Source organism: Thermobia domestica, chromosome 11, assembly GCF_964235325.1.
Source record: "Thermobia domestica chromosome 11, izTheDome1.hap1.1, whole genome shotgun sequence".
Classification (NCBI taxonomy): domain Eukaryota; kingdom Metazoa; phylum Arthropoda; class Insecta; order Zygentoma; family Lepismatidae; genus Thermobia; species Thermobia domestica.
In genome coordinates, this window is record NC_137464.1 from 13,251,044 (window position 1) to 13,272,992 (window position 21,949).

At 36.1% G+C, this 21,949-nt stretch overlaps 1 protein-coding gene across 1 annotated transcript in view; it reads right to left on the reverse strand.

Annotated features, from left to right (window-relative positions):
* The window catches only part of LOC145663900 (uncharacterized), a 196,571-nt gene that overhangs the window by 78,370 nt on the left and 96,252 nt on the right, over positions 1–21,949 (reverse strand). The window contains exons 14-16 of the mRNA XM_081730071.1: positions 21,714–21,855; positions 17,453–17,554; positions 12,728–12,835 (exon numbers count right to left, since the gene is read on the reverse strand). Of these exons, the coding sequence (XP_081586197.1) occupies positions 12,728–12,835; positions 17,453–17,554; positions 21,714–21,855 (352 nt within the window). The remainder of the gene's footprint in view (positions 1–12,727; positions 12,836–17,452; positions 17,555–21,713; positions 21,856–21,949) is intronic.

A 21,949-nucleotide genomic window follows, 5' to 3' on the forward strand; every position in this document is an offset into this window, starting at 1 on the left:
CCAAACATGAAGAAAACGAAAACCGCATTTTTGGAGTTACGTTCCTCTGGTTCCCATGTGACGATATATAAAATAAGAGAAAAGGTAATAAAATGTGTTCAAAATGAAGGAAAATTAGGGTTTAATTTTGAAAATTTTCTTGCGCTTCGCGGCTTGTCTATTGACCTCACTCAGATGTACAGGGGCGTCGTTTTATACTCTCGCCCCAGGCACTGATTTTCCACGGCACGGCACTGGTCTTAGCAATTCAGTTTGTTAGAAGCAGACTGACGGATGAGAACAAAGCATTTGAAGGCCTATTACACAGCATTGAAAAGAAAATTAGAACTTCTACAACTCCACCAGCTTCACGGTATTCCCAAACTGATACTTACTTCCACGCGTGTAGCATATATCTTTTAGGAGGGGGCCAAAGTTAAGGGAGTCCTACACTAGATGGTGGGGTGCTGATTGCCACAGGTGCTGACTGCCATAGCCAATTATTGGTGCTGATTGCCAATATCAAGGTGCTGATTGCCCCGATGGCGTGCTGACTGCCACGAGCCTGAGAGAAAGTTACTAGACGTAACATTACCGGACGCCAAGAAGCATGAAAGAAACGTGATGAACCTTAGGATCGTGTTGTTCAGACCAACTCCTAACAAAGGTAAACAGGTCTCTGTATGTACACTCATGTCCAAAATTATTGTCGCATGACTATAAATATGTTGTTCTAGTAATACAATTTGATAACGAATTAGCCCAGTATTTCTTATAATGTTAGTATGTGTATAATCGGCAAAGACAAGTATGTGGTAAATTTCATGTCAAAAGAGCAGTAAATAAGAACAATGAAAGGAAAATAAAATTTTCTTGTTCATTTAGTTACATTTTATTTCACTCATTATGATTTTCGTATTTATAATTCTTTTCCTATGAAATTTACCACAAATATACATTTCCTGATTATACACATAGTATCAGTATTAAAAGTACTCTGCAAAATCATTATCAAATTATATTCTTACAAGAAGACAATTATAGATATGTGAATAATTTTGAATTTTAGTTTTGTCAGGGAGCGGTGCGCACAAAATTGGTACGATTTATGTGTTCTCACTTGAACTCCCTATGTCAGCATGAACTGTGTACAGCTGCGCAAATTGTTTAGAGCAGCTCTTGAAAGTTCCATCAAAAAGCACTGCTGGCTGTTCCTCGCAAGGGAAGTTCAGGAGAAAGCACTCGCCTGCAGAGAAACTAAGCATGCCATTTGAAACCCCAATTCATGCTGATTACAACAAGCTAATAAAATTCCTGTACGGTTGAGAACGGTTCGAGATATTCAACTTGGAAGTTTATATGAGAAAATTATTATATGCGCATTTATACGCGTTAAGCACAACATATTTAGTAACGAATATTGACATACGAATTGAAAGCTATCGGGAATAACCAAAAAAAAAAAAAAAAAAATGTTTCGCAATAACTAACGGGTTTGTTAGATACAATTAGTAATTACATTGTTCACAACAATCACAGGTTAGACATGAAAATTAATCACCGTTGTTCTTCTGTTTCATCAAGAAATAACGCAGGCAAAAGACTCCCTTGCACCATGAACATTTTATATGTACAATTGCGTTGCATCCGTTAAGGGAACAGTTCGCAGAACCAAAGCAAAAAGCAAATTCGACAAGTGATTCAAAAGTTATAGTCCTATAATTTGTTCGTAACCTGCCTTGCAGAACGCAAACTGAAACAATCCAATGTATCGCGGTGATCGGAAGTGATTCGTATGGACACGAACTTTATTTGATTGTTTCGTTCGTACATTATAACGTCCGGATGAAGAAGTTTCATACTATGTACAAATCTTCTGCCATAATCTTTGATTGATCGGAATCAAAACACATCAAATGGTTGCACAAATTGTGTGCAATTATTTGGTATCTTCTTAACCATTACGTTTTTGCCATCCGTCATGCAACTTATAATGGACAATTTGTCTATGAATGCACCCCAGCATGGGCGCCCGCAGGATTTTTTCCAAGAGGAGGCAACACACACGCACACACACACACACACACATATATATATATATATATATATATATATATATATATATATATATATATATATATATATATATATATATATATATATATATATATATATATATATATATTTCCTCCCTCACACAATTGCCTTAAGGGACGTGTGCACATAACCCTTCATGTCAGACTGATAAATTATTTTAGTATATAGTATAACTTCATTAACTATATAGTAAATCAATAGATTAGATATTAGGATATCATTGACGGGAAAAAGACACAATGTATATAATCTCCGTACATTTCATTCACCGTCCATCAAACAGAACTTGCAGCCGACGATAACTATCCTTAGCGAATCTTGTAATTGCTTGCTCTATCAACACATTCTTGTTTCAGTTGAGTTGAGTTGATTTTAGTTTAGCGTCCCTTTCAGCAGCGAGGCTATATGAGACGTGGACTACTGATTAGCGTGGAATTCGAACCACATGAGCTCCCGCCGGGAATCGAACCCGGATCTCCCACGCCAAATGACATTCTTGTTTCAAGCACACGTTCTGGATGTACACTTTCATACACAGTCCACTGAGTCTTTCCTCCTCCATTGTTGAGCTTAACCAAGTTTTTACTGTTACTAAAGGTACAGTCACGAAAGAAAGTACTCTTCAGTTAATTTTTTTTCTAATAACTGAAGAATAAATTAATCTTCTAGATTACCAATTTTGGCAAGTTATTAAATTATAACTATTCTAAAGATAACAACAAAAAGATCCAGATTAATTCATTTGTTCCCGAGTTAATGGGAAAAAGAAAATTTGTCAACTGAAGAATACTTTCTTTTCCGTGTGTACTAAATGAACCTTCTACTGGGCAAGTAGTCGCTGAAATCGAAAGAAATGTTTCTATTACATTTCCAACAGCGACAGCCGAGGCTTTGGCAATTGTGTAGCTGGTGTAGGTGGTATCTGAGCGATGATTTTCAAACATGTCCAAAATAACTTCAATATGTTCTTGTACCTTGGAAAGGTCTATTGTCTTTCGCTGTAGTTGGCTCTAAAATAGCACTGTAATTGGCCATGATGTGCATTGATATTATAAATGTACCAGATGACGCTGAAGAATGTAGGTACTGAGCACGTTGTTGAGCGTTGCAGTTACTACTAGAGACAGCTATTGTAGACAGTTCATTATTTCTGCGAAGTTTTCCAAAAATATTCTGATGCTTTTGTTCTTTGCAGAACATCGTGTTTCACAGAAGACAGGCATATTAGGGACAAGATTTCATCTGAAGGAACTTTCACGAAAAAAATTGATTATATCTTGCATAGTTGCAACTGAATTTCCAATTTGTTTAACTTCATTAGTGTCATTAATAACCAAATTTAATTTATGGCTAGCACAGTGAAAAAACAACGCCTTAAGATATTGTTTTTCCATTATTCTTTTCACACCACCTTCCGCTCCTACCAATGTGGCGCATACGTCTAACCCTGTCTATAATTTCGACATATCAGGCCATATTTTGACACAAAAGAATAAAACTTCAGTTGCAATTGCCTTTGCATTAAGTTCCTGTAGAGCCACAAAACCAAGGAATTCTTCTCGAATCTTGGATTGATTTAGTGTTGAGTCCTACTGACAACTGCTCTACGCCAGAAATGTTCATATCCATATTTCCATCAGTAATTACTGAGAATGATTTTGCTTTATTTGCTTTCTTAAATAAAACGTTTTTAAGTTATTTCCAAAACTAAAATCAATTCATGTTAACCTTTTTCGAAAATCCAGGGAGGGGCAATTGCCACCTCTTGCCCCCCTCCGTGGGCGCCCATGGACCCCAGTCATCAAGCAATAGCAAGTTCAAACCATCAGGCTTCGCCATGGGAGAGAATACTTAACGCGTTGAAACGTGCATCCACTCATTTTCTCATATAAACTTCCAAGCTGAATATCTCGAACAATTCTCAATGTACAGGAGTTTTATTACCTATTGTAATCAGCTTGAATTGCTCCTTCAAATGACATGCTTATTTCTCTGCAGGCGAGTGCTTCTCCCAAACTTCCCTTGTCAGCTGGCTTCAGACCATCATATCCATTAAATAATACAATAAAACAATTAATATAAACAATGAAATGTGCAAATTGTACATATAACAGAAAAGACAATCCCTTTATAAACATCCAAGTGTATGTCGTTCCACTTAGTGAGCAACTTTGTAACTTATAGGATGCCACATAGATTTGCTGTGATGATTACTAAATTAATCCCTACTAAATTAATTAATAATCATAAATTTAGTATGAGGGATTAATTCCTCTCTTTTCAAATACAGTTTCTCCCAGGCTCGTGGCAGTCAGCATGCCGTCGTGCAAGTCAGCACCTTCATATTTGCAATCAGCGACAGTCGTGGCAATCAGCACCAATAATTGGTTGTGGCCAGGGTGCGAAATCGTTTAAAAGTGGTGGGGGGGAAGAAGTTCAGTGATCCAAGTTGATGCCTCACTGTGCTTCACAAATGAAGTGGGGTATCCAAAAAGTTGAAATATTCATTTATTATTATTATTATTATTAATAATAATAATAATAATAATAATAATAATAATAATAATAATAATAATAATTGTTCAAGCTAGTCGTCATTGTTATTTAAAATTTATTTATTTAACAATCACCAGATACAGCTCAGAGGCCATTTTATACTGGATATTTAACAACAACAATGGAAAGGATTTGGGAAGGTATCGGCCAGGGCCTGTCTTAGTAGGTACCATCCCGGCATTTTCCTGGTAGGATTGAGGGAAACCCTGGAAAACCCCAATCAGGATGGTCGGCAGCGGGAATCGAACCCGCGACCTCCCGAATGCGAAGCCAACGCTCTACCACTTGAGCTACTTCGCTCGGTAAATAATTTAATAATGTTACTTATTCATTTAACCTAAATTGGTACACTTATCTACTGCATTTAAGATACACTTCGGTGTGGGCCGCGGTGGCTCAGTGGTAGAGCGTTCACCTCTGGTGCATGGGGTCGCGAGTTCAAACTCTGCTCCCGCCAAGTGAACTTTGTGGTGGACAAACACCGTGTGCGTGGGTTTCCTCGGGGTTCTCCCGTTTCCTCCCACTTTCTTCATTCCACCATTTCATTCATTTCTCATAATCACCGTCTCCTTTAGCTTAACCGGCATAACCGTGGGACGTAAAACTCAAAAAATTCATTTCATTTTTACACTTCGGTGCGTATGGTCGAGGGTTAGACTCCTGCGGGAGCACAGTTCCCTTGTGTTTGCCATTATATGGAGGACTGCATTCACGGAAAAAGCGGTATGAGATCTAGAAGTCAGAAATAATGGCGTCTGAGAACCAATTTGCTAACCAAGCGTTAGACCTTCAAAGTTGATGCGCTCCACCTGGCTAGTGATAGATCTCCATAAGCTGTAGAGTCAGAGTATACTTTTTATAAATATTAATTATGAAATTTTCGTTTCTTCGCTAAGTATTTATTTCTTCGTAGACATGAAATGTGTACATTACGATGGTTTTAATTTGCCTTTAAAATGGAGGTCCATGTTTAATATAGCCTTGGTGGCAGAAAGTGGCAAACTAACATTTCCTTTCCAGTGATTTATAACACAACTAAAAAGGTTCTCGCGAATCCCTTTTAGTTGGTTGGTTGGAGTTACGTCCTTTCCAGCACCGAGGTTATATAAGACATCAACCCGCAATTTCAGGAATTACTTGTACACAAAACAAGCAGTATATATTCACATGTTTTATTTTGATTTCGTTTTTTTCTTTTCACACTTCCTGTCTCGAATGAAAATTGAGGGGCCACGGTGGCTCACTGGTACAACGTTCACCTCTGTTGCGTAGAGTCCCGGGTTTGATACCAGCTCCCGCCAAGTGAACCTTGTGGTGGATAAACACAGTGCGCGTGTGTTTCCTCCCACTTCATTCCACCATTTCATTAATTTCTCATTATCACCGTCTCCTTTAGTATAGCCGGCATAATCGTGGGACGTAAAACTCAAAGATCTCGAATGTAAATTGAGTAGTAGTTCTGAAACCACTTTAAACATTAGGTGCTGTCCCATTCAGCTTGGGTGTTGGAGAGGGACACTAAACACAAATCAGTCCAAACCAATAACACACTGCATTTACTGAAATATAAATCGTTCTGTAATAATTTTTAATGAATCTATTGTGAATATGCTAGTTATTATTGGCACATGTTTTGAGAGAGGAAAGACGCTCTAGTACAGAATAAGGAAAGCATTGTGCTATGGTACGGCTGTTTCTGTTATGTTCTGTTACGCTATATAATATTAAAATAAACATTCATAATTTGATTTCAGTTTTGGGTCTATGCTTAAATTAGGGTCTATATTTCTTGTTCTCTTTTCTGTAAGCAAGCACTCCAGCACAGATAAATTTGGCACTACAACCCTGTTTATTGGGAATAAAGTCTATTATTGTGGACTGTGTCCATTGTGCCTTTTGATCAATGTCAATTAAAACATGATTCCGAGAGAGCATGAAACGGGAGTTCAGCAGATAATTTCAAAAGGAGGATCGGAAATTTGACCAGATAATTTCAAATTCGCAATATTTCAAAAGGAGGATGGGGGATATTATAAATACAGTAACCAGTTTTACAGCAAAACCAGAACAATGTGATACAGCAAGAGAAAATATCGTCCTTGATCTCCGATTAAACATTATAGTAATAGAATAGTCAGTACTGTATAAATAGTAACTGGTTTAGCAAAACAAAGAAAAAAGTTCTATAATAGACGCAAAGGTAAAAAAATTTGGTAAACGTTTTAGTCTATTTTGAAACACTGATTGACTAATATATCTTAATAATAAAGATGACTAATATATCTTAATAATAAATATGTACAGTACATCCTAACAATAAAAACAAAAAAATACTCTTAATTAGCTCTGTATAAAGGGCGCAGAATTAAAGCAAAAATGAAGCTAGAAATCTTAAACTGCAACATGAAACAATAACAAAATTTGATACTTATACTAAATATATAATAGCTTTTTACAGTATTTCACGATTTGGAACATGTGAAAAACTGCATATCAATGTCTCGTACTGGATGTGAGCGCACCGCCACTGGGCCACCGTGCCCTGTATACTATATTAGTAATTTTGCAATTGTTTGTTCATCTCAAGGAAACAACTGTAGAAAAAACAGGCAAAAAGAGAAAACTGTCAGCCTCAACCATCCTTATCGACACTCCTCCGACCGGTCGTCAGCATCGGACAAACATTGTATATAAAGAGAGCTAATGAACTTGTATTTTCTTTTAGATAACTCCAAGTCTACGCCAGAGGATAAAGGTCTTCATATCGTTATAACTAAAATATTTCTTTCTTTCTTTCTTTTTTTTTTTTTTTTTTTTTTTTTTTGAGCTGGCATGCTTTTAAAATTGTATGAAAATTTTCATTATACTTATATTTCCATATTACGGTGTTCCCCCTTACAGATTTTGGTGGGAGGGAAATGGAAGCATAAACTTTTTGGTGGGGGGAAATTCTCCCCGTCCCCCCAGGATTTCGCACCCTGGTTGTGACAGTCAGCACCCGTGGCAATCAGCACCTATCCTTAGCAATTGTGTTTGTTAGAAGCAGACTGACGGATGAGAACAAAGCATTTGAAGGCCTATTACACAGCAATGAAAAGAAAATTAGAACTTTTACAACTCCACTAGCTTCATGGTATCTCCAAACTGATACTTACTTGCAGGCGTGTACCATATATTTTTGTTGGGAGTGATCCAAAGTTAAGGGAGTCCTACACTAGATGTATACATTGTACGTGTATTGAACCGTTGTTATTGTACATTTGAAAAGACGATAAGTAATTGTTAAGTTCTGTTATTTATTTCCTTACAAACATGATAGAACTGTAGATTGTTTTTATACGAAAAGAAAGTATGCAGTTGAGGTGTAAAATCAAATCTTTAGGCTGTATGAATCACTTCTGTGCTAAACAAATAGGGCGGTATTCAGAAAGAATTCGTTAATCGAGAGTTAGTCACAGACTAGTTAAAGGCATACTAGCTATTTACTAAAGAAGGTGCACTTTTTGGTACTCAGAGTCTCCTTTGAGTACAACTAAAAGGTTGATTTGGGTATGATTAACTTACACAACCTCAATGTATCAGGTGAGAAAAAAAAATGTGGCAACTACGGAAAAGTAGATCAGCGCATGCGTGGTCTTTAAAAATTAAAATACATGAAATACGAAATGTTGTGTCGCACGCTAAACCGTGGGTAAAAGATTAGCCTCTGCTCTAGATTAATTAGTCACATGTGATTAACTTGGTAAAATACTACGTACTAATCAGAGACTCTGAATACAATTTTGATAACCATCCGTTAGTCTACCCCGTAGTATGGTGTTAATCAGACGTCAAAACAACTTTGCATAAGGCCCATATAGTTTTATTAAGAAAGTGTACAATTCCATGTCGAGTTATGAAGGTGGGGGAAAGAGTACGGATCCGGTGAACTCCCTGCGTAAGTCGCCCCTGCTTACTCCTTTATGTACCTTTCAGTTCACTGCTGTCAAATAGAGGAATATATAATTGAAGACTCGCTGTAGAAAACAATATAAGTGCCACCTTGCATTTATTTCACTTATTTTATTTCTTAAAAGACGTTTATGCCTTAGTTAGATTATCATACTTTGTTATATGCTAGGTTATATTTCTAAGCAATACTATTTTCTATTTTGTGACGCTTGGGCACAATTTACTATCTTTTGTCTCTACTGTTACAGTAACTCTTGTTCTTGGCACTTACATTGTTTTATACAGCGAGTCATGAATTGTTGATTTAGAGTTTAGCGTTCCTTCCAGTAGCGAGGCTGTATGAGGTTTTATGGAAGTACTAGTAAATTTCATCCAATTCCAGTTTGGTAGAGTGTTGTAGGTGGTGATGATATCTTTTCTTGATACGCTAAACCGATTGCCAAAAACCTCTTGTCGTTATCTATTACCGTTCTGCTCTATTACAATATACGTATAAACCGAAAATTGTTCATTTCTATCACTTTGAATTTGAATAGAGGGTTAATGCAGGGAGTGGAACCTATTCTTGAAATGTTGAATCGAATTGCATAAAACAGCCTCTCGATATCGTTTAACATTTTCGCTCTACGGAAATAAATATTGAAACCGGAAGTACTAATAAGTTTCAACCACTTCCGGTTTTGGTAGAGTGTTGTAAATAGAGATGGTATGTTAACTTGAGATACTGAATCGATTACAAGAAACCACTTTTCGTTATCTACTACCGTTTTTGTAGTACTTCCAAAAACGTTGAAACAAAAGAAAATACTCATTTGAAACCCTTTAGTTTGAATAACAGGTTAATGGAGAAGATGGAACGTTGAAACCATAAATGAGTAATTTCAACCACTTCTAATTTGAATCAGAGGCTAATGGAGAAGATGGAACGTTGAAACCATAAATGAGTAATTTCAACCACTTCTACTTTGAATCAGAGGCTAATGGAGAAGATGGAACGTTGAAACCATAAATGAGTAATTTCAACTACTTCTAATTTGAATCAGAGGCTAATGGAGAAGATGGAATTGAAACCATAAATGAGTAATTTCAACCACTTCTACTTTGAATCAGAGGCTAATGGAGAAGATGGAACGTTGAAACCAGAAATGAGTAATTTCAACCACTTCTACTTTGAATCAGAGGCTAATGGAGAAGATGGAACGTTGAAACCAGAAATGAGTAATTTCAACTACTTCTAATTTGAATCAGAGGCTAATGGAGAAGATGGAACGTTGAAACCATAAATGAGTAATTTCAACCACTTCTACTTTGAATCAGAGGCTAATGGAGAAGATGGAACGTTGAAACCAGAAATGAGTAATTTCAACTACTTCTAATTTGAATCAGAGGCTAATGGAGAAGATGGAACGTTGAAACCATAAATGAGTAATTTCAACTACTTCTAATTTGAATCAGAGGCTAATGGAGAAGATGGAACGTTGAAACCATAAATGAGTAATTTCAACTACTTCTAATTTGAATCAGAGGCTAATGGAGAAGATGGAACGTTGAAACCAGAAATGAGTAATTTCAACTACTTCTAATTTGAATCAGAGGCTAATGGAGAAGATGGAACGTTGAAACCATAAATGAGTAATTTCAACTACTTCTAATTTGAATCAGAGGCTAATGGAGAAGATGGAACGTTGAAACCATAAATGAGTAATTTCAACTACTTCTAATTTGAATCAGAGGCTAATGGAGAAGATGGAACGTTGAAACCATAAATGAGTAATTTCAACTACTTCTAATTTGAATCAGAGGCTAATGGAGAAAATGGAACGTTGAAACCACAAATGAGTAATTTCAACCACTTCTAATTTGAATCAGAGGCTAATGGAGAAGATGGAACGTTGAAACCAGAAATGAGTAATTTCAACCACTAATAATTTGAGTCTGGGATTAATGGAGAAGATGGAATTGAAACCATAAATGAGTAATTTCAACCACTTCTAATTTGAATCAGAGGCTAATGGAGAAGATGGAACGTTGAAACCATAAATGAGTAATTTCAACTACTTCTAATTTGAATCAGAGGCTAATGGAGAAGATGGAACGTTGAAACCATAAATGAGTAATTTCAACTACTTCTAATTTGAATCAGAGGCTAATGGAGAAGATGGAACGTTGAAACCATAAATGAGTAATTTCAACTACTTCTAATTTGAATCAGAGGCTAATGGAGAAGATGGAACGTTGAAACCATAAATGAGTAATTTCAACTACTTCTAATTTGAATCAGAGGCTAATGGAGAAGATGGAACGTTGAAACCATAAATGAGTAATTTCAACTACTTCTAATTTGAAACAGAAGCTAATGGAGAAGATGGAACGTTGAAACCATAAATGAGTAATTTCAACCACTTCTAATTTGAATCAGAGGCTAATGGAGAAGATGGAACGTTGAAACCAGAAATGAGTAATTTCAACCACTAATAATTTGAGTCTGGGATTAATGGAGAAGATGGAATTGAAACCATAAATGAGTAATTTCAACCACTTCTAATTTGAATCAGAGGCTAATAAAGAAGATGGAACGTTGAAACCAGAAATGAGTAATTTGAACTACTTTCAGTTTGAATAAGAGGTTAATGGAGAACATGGAACGCTAAACCAGAAATGAACAATTTCAACCTCTTCTAATTTGAATAAGATGTTACTGAAGAAGATGGAAACTCTTGGGCCGCTTAATCGATTGCGAAAAACGCTTCTCATTATCTCTTACCATTTTTCCTCTGATACTTGTTAACAGACAGACGGACGGACGGACACAGCCGTTCTATAAGACTTTGGATACTTACGCATAACATAGTTTGGATGTCTAATAATAAATATGTTATTTGTGTATTTATGATGTACAGGGTGCGGCACGTAAAACCGGCCCGTCATACTATTCTGGTATATTGTGTTTTTGGCAACACTTAAATACAGTCAGTGTGTGATAATGCCGTATTCGATACCCGAGCGTCTTGCCATTGTTGACGGGTTCATTCTCACTGGATCTTTTGTGAAAACAAAGAATTTGTTTCGGGAGAAATTTCCAGGATGTTCTGTGCCAGCAAAAAGCACCATTCAGGAATTGATTGAAAAATGGCGGCGTACAGGATCGGTTCACAATGCTCCCAGGAACAGACGACCATCTGTCTGTACACCTGAATTAAAGATGCAGGTGCAGGAGATAATGACAAGAAGCCCTCGAAGGTCAACCAGGAGATTGAGTCAACAGGTTCATGCGAGTGAGAGAAGTTGCAGACGTGTTTTAAGGGGACTGAAGTTAAAACCGTACCGGATAAGTGTTGTGCAAGAACTGAAGGAGCCTGACCTGCAGAAGAGGGTGCATTTCTGTTCATGGCTGTTGAGCAATGTTGCCAGTGGTTTCTTGGATCCACTAATGCTCATCATGAGTGACGAGGCGTCGTTCCACCTGTCTGGGTACGTAAATTCCCAAAACAACCGGTATTGGTCGACAGAAAATCCACACGCAATCCACCAGGTACCCTTGCATGATGAGAAGCTTGGTGTTTGGTGTGCCATTTCCGCCACACGTGTTATTGGGCCCATATTCTTTGAGACGACAGTGAACAGTGACGTGTATATGGGAATCCTGGAGGAGTTTTATACACACTTGACCGAAGAGGAGCGTCAGTTATGTTACTTTCAGCAGGACGGTGCAACATGCCACACATCAGCTGCATCATTGTCCCTTGTGCATGAGATGTTTACACCAGAGAGGACAATCAGCAAAGGCTTGTGGCCTCCTCGGTCACCAGACTTGTCCACGTGTGACTTTTACTTATGGGGACTGTTAAAGGGAAGAGTATACGAAACAAATCCACACACAATTGAAGAACTCAAGACCAGGATCCAGGATGTCACCAATAGCATTACAACACAAGAACTGACAAGGGTATATATGAATCTCCTCAATCGTGCTCACATGTGTGTTGAAGTGGGCGGAGGACACTTTCAGCACCTGCTGTGAAGGTGAGTAGTCATATTCAATACATTACATTTCATTTATATGTTCACTTTACGTGCCGCACCCTGTACATATGTATTAATACATTTTTTCCTATTTAACTATTTATAATAGAATTACACTTACCTCTTTCGCATCGTGCTCCACTAAACCCTGTAGGACAAATACATCCTTTCCCATTCACTTCATTGATCCCTCCGTTTTCACAAATGTTAGCTGTTGATTCTTCTGAATCTTCAAATAATATGAACGTCACTAAGTTATTGTCCTAGTAAAACATATTCTTCCTACTTAAACCAGCTACCTTTTTATTCAAAAGTTTATTATCCACAATTAACTTTTTATATAATATTAAATAGGCATGTTTACTTATGAGCAACAGTGTAACAATTAGAAAAACTTAATAAAGAAACTCAAGATTGTCAAATTTACGTCTTTACTAAGTTTTGGTTGCGAGCAGTAGAAAAAATAACCACAAAGTACAGGGTTATTACAAATGATATTCACGATTCCAAACAGTCATAACACGTTTAATGATACTTAGATATATGAAAACAGAAACTCAAAACGTTTCGATTGATACCAAACATATTTTTCACGTCAGAGTTATTTAATGGGGTCCCCTTTACCACTCCATACATCAAGCCTATAGGGATGCTTCTTTCATGTCACGATTGACTGATGTATACTTGCTGATCATGCATGGTGGGTGGTAAAGGTAGCTCGTAGATTTTATATTTAATACAGTCCCAAAAATAACCAGTAGCAGTGTCACTTGTAAAACGCATGAAGAAGTTTGCTTTGTATGACATCATATCTTCTTAATTAATATTGAAAGTGGAAGTCGTAGTAGATTCCTATCACTTCCGGTTTTAGTAGAATGGAGATAGAATATATTCTTGGGGCACTTAATTGCTTACAGAAAATCCTTCTCATTGTCTATTACAGCTTTCGCTAAAGCAATTATTGTTAAAGTCAGAAGTGAATAATTTTTGCTACTTCCAATTTAAAAAGAGGGTTAGGATAGAAAATGGTACCTATTCTTAGAACGGTAAATCGATTCCAAAAATAGCTTCCCGCTATTTCTGAACATTTTTGCTCTATGTAGATCAATAGTGAAACTGGAAGTTATAATAGATTTGTATAACTTTCGGTTTTAGTAGATAGTTAAGGAAGAAGATGAAATGCATTCTTGGGGCACTTAATCAACTGCAGGAAAGTGCTTCTCGCTATTTATTACAGTTTTTACTCTATATCGATCACTGTTAAAACCAGATTAGGTTGTTTTATGTCAATTCCGGTTTGCATACAGGGTTAAGAGAGAGAGGATGGTAGCAATTTTTAGAATTCTAAATCAATTTTTAAGAAAATGTGTTTAGGTGTCTCCAATCATTTTTGCTCTATGTAAATCAATTTTGAAACCGGAAGTTCTAGTGTGTTTCTATCAGTTTTGGCTTTACTAGAGAGTAAAAGATAAAGATTAAATACATTCTTCTGAAGAATAATCGCCTACAGGAAACCGCTTCTCGCTATCCATGACCAATTTTACTCTACAGCGATCAAAGTTAAAACAAAATTGTCAATACCTGCCACTTCTGCTGGATGGATCACATCTATAATCGATTCCTAACTTTTCACTTTCTACATTCTGGTCAAAATTAGTGTTCTATCAAGTAGCTCTGGAGATTGTTTGTCTTCCGGACGGACGGACACATTTCTTGTCTCCTGGACTAACGAATAGATATACAGACAAACAAGGTAAATATAGAAAGGAGAATATGTAGGTAAAACCAAACTTCTGAACAATTAAAGGACGCAATGCACGTGGAACGTGGAAATCAAGGAGGTACATAACTATTGGTGCTACTAGCAGGACCATTCCAGGTCAGCACCTGATCAGTAGTCTTTTAGTAACTAAACGGTGTTCCATAAAGGGCGCAACCTTTGAAATACCCGCCATTTCTGTTCCAGTACGTTGGCAACGCTGAACGTTACACGATTTTCATCTGTTGTCATTGTGGTTAGCAATAACGGAGCAACAAACAACTTATGATTATCACTTGTCTTCTGGATGGACTTCACCTACATTATCACTCACTATGACGATGCTTTCCACAGAACTATTAACACGAGAACGTATCCAGGCTTTAATATCCACAACCGAACTGGTTTCCTCAAACTTAGCAATCAGTCTAATCACAGTCGACTTATTCGGTGCATTACGTTGATAAACATTCCACGGAGTTTGCGGACAATCTCTGCACAACACTCACCACATCTGTAATAAGTTTTAACTATGACAACACGCTGTTCTGTCGTGAAGCGTGCAGAAAACAGATGACGATCATCGGATCAAAATCATGTAACGTTCAGTGCTGACAACTTATTAGAACAGAAATGATGGACATTTCCAAAGTTGCATTCTTTATGGGATACCCGTATATTGGGTTGTATTTCTTTTGTTTAATTGTATTGACTGTGCTCAGTCATTAACAGCTGAATATTTACTATCTATTACCTCAACAAGTAAGTGAAACACGCTAACAATAAGTAAATTTATAAGACTTAAAACCATATTATTTTAAACATGAACGTTCGGATTGCAAGACTAACAAGTCAGAAAATACCATTCTTGTATTACGCCATACAACTGAAAATAAATTGTATAATCTGGTTAGTTCTCCAAATATGCGTACATATTAATACACAACTAACATGTGTTACAGCTTCGGTAACTGATCAATATCTTCAGTAAACACATTATAAAAGTATATTCTCAGGACAATTTAAGTGTCTTCACAATTGAAAACAGGTTCCCTTAATTTCAGCTTCAGTTTTAGTGTTAACATCTATAAAGGTGTTTCTTTTAAGTTGCAGATATGAATTCAAGTTGACAGCATATGTGTATAATTGAATTAAATTGCATTGTATTGTATTTTTACGGCGGTACATATGTATGTTCGTAGTTGATTCACTTTCATTATTAATAAATAAATAAATAAATGGACCATTATTATTTGCAAAATATTTTGGATTATAAATAAATATAGTTGATTTTATCTGCAATTTGCAAGGAAAATTTATTCGCACATATTTTAATGTTTATAATGTGATATTTAAGTTATTAATATTCATTAATGGTTGATTATTTTTTAGTTATAGTTATAATAAGTAGATAATATTATAGTAGTTAGTGTATGGTCTTTATAATCCATGTCTGTTATCTGTCATTATATATGATAGTACTTTTCATTATTACATTAAAGTTTATGTATGATACGATAAATTGCGATGAAATTAGATTAATAAATTAAAAATACTTTTATAAACTGTGTCAAAGTACATGTATTAGAAGTCCTACATGACCCTTTGCGCCTTGTTGCAGCCTAGAAACCTTCCGCGTTTATTTATAAACAGTTTATCAGTTTCTCCCCTTTCATTTTTCACAGATCTTACATTCAATTTGGTGCATATTTTAAAGAATTTCCACTTTCCCACAGTTCAAAACAACTAGGCATAAAGTTAAATCTATGTATATCTACTTTTGTACCGCCACGAATAGTCTATTATTTGTGAACTATTTCCATCAGCTCTGTGATCTTCCTCAACATCAAATCCGTTTTGGTAAATTGATATTTAACTAATCAGCATTGATGTTGTACCTTTGTAAACTAAATGTGAGGACACAGATTTGATTTTAAAAATCAATAATTATAGGTGTATAATTTGCTGCATCCATAATTTCTACACCAGTACAAGATCATATTTTCTTATAAAATGTTCTTTCAAACTGATATGAAATAAAAAGTGTATCTATACCTTCAAACGAACAGATTAAAATCTTGTGAAATTAGTTTCTTGATTTAAAAATCACTGTAAGTTTCCCAGCGGAAGCTCTCCTTTATAACATGTGAAAACATTTATATTTTACACAAGATACTAAACCTAATTTTAAAAATTCATTTAAAAAATTATATGCTATGTAGAATCGGTGTTTCTGTTGTAACTTTGTTACCTTAACTAATGACGTCTATATTATTTCGTTCGAAGATCATGCAGCTGATTAAAATAATCCACAAATAATAGGATATTCGTTGCGGTACAAAGGTATGTATACTGATATTTGTGTAATGTGCACCCTATAGATTCAATCAGTAAATAGGCATAAACTTACTTTTATTTAGCATTTTTTACCTGTAATAAAACAATTAAGGGGTAATCTTTACATTACATGCTCCAGTTGCGCATCGATAAGTAGAACCGCTTTGAAAGAGTATTGTAGAGTAGAGTAGGGTAGAGTAGAGTAAGATAGGAATAAGAAGAGTAGGAACGGGTTAGCTTAGAGTTAGGGAAGTTTTGAAACATTTTCATAAAATTTAGAGCGTAATTTCTCGTTTCTGAGTGAGTATACCAGCTAGAGCGAGCATTGCAAAGTTAATCCCAATTAAGTTATTGTCTCCTTTTGACACATTATATCTAGCACCAGTTTAATATATATATATATATATATATATATATATATATATATATATATATATATATATATAAGCTCGTTTACATCTAACTCTTGTTTTCACTTTTGGTATATGTTACTTTTCTATGTCGTTCTCTTTTTCTATTTGTTCTAATACTTTGAAGATTTTCTTATTGTAACCTTCCAATATACTTTATAATGTGTCGGATGACGACAATAGTAAATTGCCGAAACTGCAACACGAGTTATTAATATATGGTTAGTCATTTTTTAAATTTGTTCTCATTTTTGGATTGATCCAAAGCTAGACGAATGGTATACACACCAAATTAATTAACAAATGTTATGTCCTGCGGTACACATTGAAATTAATTTACCTGATTGAAAAAATGGTTGAAAGAACGTCTTAATGTTGCAAATTGTCCCATTCAAATCAGCAATCTCATTGTGTGATACAATTGCAATATCTTCCCCAGGTTCTGTAAAGAAAAATACTCTTGCAAAAAAGTAAACATAAGACAATAGAAACTATTTATTGCTGAACTTCAGGACGAAGGTAGATAATATTTTATAGTTTGTATAGATATTAGATTAGTCACCCTTATATTATAATGTATTTTCTAGTCAACGAGAAACTTGCAAATCATATTGAGGAAGCCATTGTCAGGGACAAATAGTTAGGTGTAATTCTTTCCCTTAGTTATTTCCTAGTTTGAACTTTGTTAGTAACAGTCTATCCGCAGGATAGGTGGTGACCAGCAACATGTGATGACCCTGCTGATACTGTCTTGGTATCGTCCGCGTTGCCATATTACGCTATAAAGCAGAAAACGGGTGTTTGTTTTTTTTTACAGCATACCATTATCACGGCCATTAAAAGTCTGTACTTGATGTCAATGTGTCGTTAGGTATGTGAAGAAATAATTGAATTTCAATAACGCGTCAGATATGATCGATGTATCAGAAAGGACAGACATTGGATGGAAGAACTAACGAGGTATACCGATCTTTGGAATCGAAGATCAACAAAGCCACATAGTTATCGACTATCAAGGAATCCTTAGGATCTCGGAGGAATACATAAAGAATATATAGCAGCAGATGAATCACCCAACAGACATTATAATCGAAGCAGAACAAGAAGTGAATGAAGAAGGCAAAATACATAGTATAGTGAAAAGTAAAGTAGTACAAGCCATCAAAGATATGCGAAGAAAGAAGGCCACTGTAGACGATGACATACCAGCAGATTTGCACAAGGGATTAGAAAACAATGTAATGAAAATAGTCCTACTGACTTTACTTATTAACGTGATCTACATGAGAGGAGAATGTCAGAAAGATTTTCTAGATGTTACAGTGGTTGCATTATCTAAGAAAAAGAAAACAAAGAAGTTCAGTGACTACAGTAGCATTAGCCTTATTTGCACACTGGAAAAATTATTGCATGCGTACTGTATAAGCAACTGGAAAGATAGAAGAGTTAGTGGAAGAAAATAAATTTGAATTCCAGAATGGAAAAGCACCAGAGTTGCTATTGGGTTGAGGGAAATTATATCAGAACGAGATTTTGACATGAGGAAAGAGTTGCGTTTGTGCTTCATCGACTGTCAAAAACTATCCGACCAGGGCAATTGGACCAAAAACTTCTGGAAATACTTAGAGAAACGGGAATAAACTGGTGGGATCGTCGACTCATTCACAATCTATATATAGGATAAAGAATGAAGTTGCGCCAGAACCAAAGAGACCAACAACGTGGAAATTAGGAGAGGAATCAAACAAACATGTTGTATGTCACCTCAATTATTTATATCTACAGTGAATACTTAAAGAAGAAAGGATTAATGGGAGTTGGGGATTTCAAGATTGAGGGACAGGTCATTAATAAGGTGAGGTATGCAGACGACACTGTTATTATAGCTCGAACCGAGAAAGGACTACACGAGATAATGGAGAAAATAGTTGATACTGGGATACAATATGGAATGAAAATGAATATCAAAGTGGAAGCATGCCATTACGATCAGAGTAGAACAAAGAAAGCTTGATGAGGTCGACCATTTCAAATTTCTGGGAAGTATCATGACGAGAAACGCTTACTGTGCCAAAGATATCAGGTCAAAGAGATCACGCCGAACTAGGAGGATTAACATTGGACTAAGAAAGAAGCTGGTCAAGTGATGTATATGGAGCATGGGATTGCATGGTTCAGAGACTTGGACATTACGGAAGTTAAAGAAGAAATATTGATAGAACTTCAAAATGTGGCGCTGGAGAAAGATGGAGAAGATAAAATGGATGGATAAAGTAACAAACTAAGATATTTCAGAAAGAATAGGAAAGAAGAGAATATTATTAACCAATATCCTTCGTAGCAAGGCGAACTAGTTTGGATCCTTCTTGCGAAGAAATCGCCTTTTGCATACCACCATATTGAGAAAGATGGAAGGAAAGCCATGGTTAGGAAGAGAAAGAACACAATTTATCGATGATTTGAAAAATAGAAGAAAATATGCGAGTTAACAAGGATCTTATAAAATAAAGGATATGTCACAGTTTCGCCACCCCTACTCTGCCCACTCCGCCCAATAGGATCGCAATGTTTTGAGCCAACAATCATGGCAAAAACGAAAGTAGCCAATCAGACCCGATGGTAGAAAAGAGAGTAGCCAATCAGACGTGTCGATGTTCGGTTGCTTTTTGGCTTCACTGATTTAATGGGATGAAGATACATATGGGCAGATCCTCTATTTATAACATCCTTGGGATGAGGGAGCTGAAGAGCTAGAAAGCTGAAGCTGAAGAGCTGAAGAGCTAGAGGAAGCTGAAGAGCTAGAAACGTTGAAGAAACATTTTCAGATCCTAACCTAAGCCAGGGAATCTGCTATTGTTTTCAGGACCTGCCAATAGGCAGAATGCTGGACAGTAACAGTCAGGGGCAGATCCAGGACCGACTTCTGGGGCGGGCGGTGGGTTGTCATACTGCTACTTTAAGGGCTCCAAACTTTGGGATGGGTCTTATTTATATATATATAAAATAAGAAAGTTTCCTCTTCTGGGGGGAGGCGATCGCCCCAATTGCCCCTCCCCCCGGATCCGCACCTGGTAACAGTAATTCATAGTCACAATACTCCATCTTAAAAAATCTACAAGTCAAAAAATATTCTTCGCCAAGTGATATATTTATTATTTTTGTAATCGAATATATCCTATTATAGCTGCTTAAATAAACTAATTGAGTAATAGTACTATAACCCCTGGACACATACATAGTACAAAACTTATAATTTTATTGCACCATTTATACATTGAAAAAGTTATCGTTAATAACCCACATTATACAATTTGACGTGAATTGTACTTCAAATTACTTTTTCATGATACAGCACTTTTAGATTAACAATTTAACGATACAAATTAAGTATTAAAAATACAGTACTGAATGAGATATCGTAATTAATATGCTTAGATTACGTTCAGACTATTGTCATGGTGTAACATTAATTACACTAAAACTGCTATATTATACATACAGGGTGTCCGGAAAGTCGCGCTACCCAAAATTTGCATTATCAGAACTTTTGAGCCATAAGTGTGAATGAAATGAAACTCCCATCGAAGAAAGGTCTTATCAGGACCGGATTAAACGTCTGGAGGCCCAGGGCTAGAAAAAAATATGCGACCCCTGTTGACTTCGCCTAATACATTTCTGTGAAAGTACAGCAGGAAAGTTAAGGGAATAATGTTTCATATTTTTAGTCATATTTTATCTTATGTTGATGATTGCATCTGGTATAATTCTTTTTAGGCAGTCAGTTGAGATTTTGATCAGAGTTGAGTCCCCCGTCCACCTACAGGCCCGGGCTACAGCCCCCCCTTAATCCGGCCCTGGTCTGTATATGCAGATAATTTTCACAAATACCATGTGAAGAGGCTCAATATTATTCTTCACGAATGCCATGAACATATGAAGTCGATGAACAATGTCGTTGTTGAGTGCATCTAGCAAAACTCCCCCGGTTTCTTATCATATAGTCTATTGCGCATAATTTTCCCCAGGAGTCCGCGGATAACACTTTGAGAAATATTCTTCTAATCATTATATATATATTTTAAAAACAAACATTTTATGTCGCGAATTCTCTTTCAACTTATGCTAGTTGTCGTAGTAATAGTAGTGGTAGTAGCAGTGGCGTATTTACGATTTTGTTTCGGGGAGGGCTTTGCTAACTTTCGGGGGGGGGGCTTTGCCTGAAAATGTGAATATTCTGCAAGATATTTCATATACTTTACTATAGTAAGTAAGATTTAGGGAGGGGCTTAAGCCCGGAAGCCCCCCTAAATACGCCACTGGGTAGTAGCATTAATGATACTATTGGTAATAGTAGTACATATTACGTGTTACTAATCATTTACATCTTAGAAAAAAAATAGCTTCATGAGTCATTTTGACTCATCTCCGTCTTTCTAGGTATTTTAAAATCTCTGTCCTCCTGGTGTAAAAGAAAAATGTTTTCCTTTAAAGTATTGCGGAAGTGAAGAGTTGCACGGTGTAAACTAATGAAAGTCAATCTAATTTGTGTGCTTTAAAAACTTTTTTTAAACCATACATTTCGTTGCAAAATTAAAACTTACCTTGTGAGTTACATTGTTGAAATTCTTTTAGAAACACATGTGTAGTAGTATCTGTTTTGCTGCCTGTCACTACAACTTCTACTCTTTGGCCTTTGTATAGTGATGTATTCATCTGTATTCTCTTATGGTGCCAGCCAACTGACTAGAATAGATAATACGTTACATGTTTCATTGTAGAATTACTGAGAAAAGACATACGGTATTTCGATTTCAGAAAGACTAATTCGTTCTAGAAA